The sequence below is a fragment of the Apis dorsata genome, unplaced genomic scaffold (assembly GCF_000469605.1).
Source record: "Apis dorsata unplaced genomic scaffold, Apis dorsata 1.3 scaffold_172, whole genome shotgun sequence".
Classification (NCBI taxonomy): Eukaryota; Metazoa; Arthropoda; class Insecta; order Hymenoptera; family Apidae; genus Apis; species Apis dorsata.
The window spans coordinates 752,090-753,525 of record NW_006263460.1 but is presented as its reverse complement, the minus strand read 5'-3'; the positions used below and the strand labels follow the sequence as shown (position 1 = coordinate 753,525).

The 1,436-nt window shown below is 33.2% G+C and overlaps 1 protein-coding gene across 1 annotated transcript in view; it reads right to left on the bottom strand.

Moving 5' to 3' along the window:
- The window catches only part of LOC102673287, a 64,177-nt gene that overhangs the window by 12,030 nt on the left and 50,711 nt on the right, over positions 1 to 1,436 (bottom strand). Inside the window, 1 exon segment of the mRNA XM_031509756.1 lies at positions 210 to 425. Within this exon segment, the coding sequence (XP_031365616.1) occupies positions 210 to 425 (216 nt within the window).

Here is a 1,436-nt window from a genome sequence, read left to right as displayed (position 1 = left end):
AAAAAAAAAAAAAGAAAGAAGAACTCTCATCATCGTTTCACATATTTCGTCACTTTAACATTACCGAGCTTAAAGATAGAATCGTTTCGTTTCGTAAAAACGTGTCACGTTTTCTGCCCATCATGGAAGAGAAAGGAAAAATTTCGCGCGGCGAGGCAAAAGTCGATCGAATTGGCCGATTGGAATTAGCTTAATTATCATCGTCTTACGTCATGATCCAGCTCCGTCTCGGAGGTGTGTCCGCTCGGCGGTGCCGTTTGCTGCTCAACCTCCTGACCCGGATCTGTCATCGCGTCTTTCAGGTCGTAACTGCCCGAACTGCTGCTGCTCGTGGACCTGGCTGGTGACGGGGGTACCTCCAATCCAAATGGAATTTCCGTTTCCTCCAATATCGGTGGCGGGCTGCATGGCTCTTCAACGACGGCCTGACCACGACAAACCGAAGCGAAATTTACTTACAGTTTCGTAATGGGAACGTAACGCGGAGGTGAGAGTTTTTTCCCTTTTACGAACAAAAATTGCTTTGTCGAAAAATTGCGAGTTGTTAAAGTTTTTGGCCAATTTTAGAAATTTTTGTTTAACGCGAATAAGAATTCTTCTGGAATATTGATAAATTTGAAATATGAAATATGAGATGGGAAATACATTGTGATTGATAATGTGGTAAAAATAAAAATTGTAGAAAGTTGGAAAATATCGTTTGATGAAAAGGATCGAAAAATCTGGAAGATTAAACGTAGAATTTTTTATTGGCAGAAAATAATCGTGGAATTTTAATTTTTCTTTCTTTTTTTTCTTTCGTGTAACAAAAGATTAACAACGTAGGTATACGTTGGTACTTATTTCTAGATTTACACGTTTTTTTTTTCTTTATACACGGCAAATTATCTTTCTTGCTTTATGCGATATTTTTAAATATCTCACAAAGAAAGATAAATTAGTTTTCAAAAAATTTAATAAAAGAAGAAAAAGTTAATTAATTTTGTAATATTGTGAACATCGCGTTACATTTTCTATCGATTTTACATTTTTAATTACTTAATTATGACTTATGCAAATAATTCTATAGTCAGATTTAGACGTTTAATTATTAATTTTTCAGAATTTTTTCTATCCGTATTCGTAAATTTTTTCAATATTAATGCAAATTTTATCTCATTATATTTCTGCGACCGTTGCAGATAAACCATGCAGTATATTCAGGTCGTTAAGTTTCATAAATGCAAAATTTTAACTAATTGACCATTTCTCTGATAATCTGCGATAATTATTTTGTTTATACGAGACTATTTTAATACACGTATCTTAATATTTATGAACGAAAATGTACACAAGTGTTAATAATTCACGTTTAATTCATTATTATCCCTTTGCATGGATCACGGCTCATATTTTCTTCACAACGAGAATCTTATATAAGTAATAAAGTATTTAAA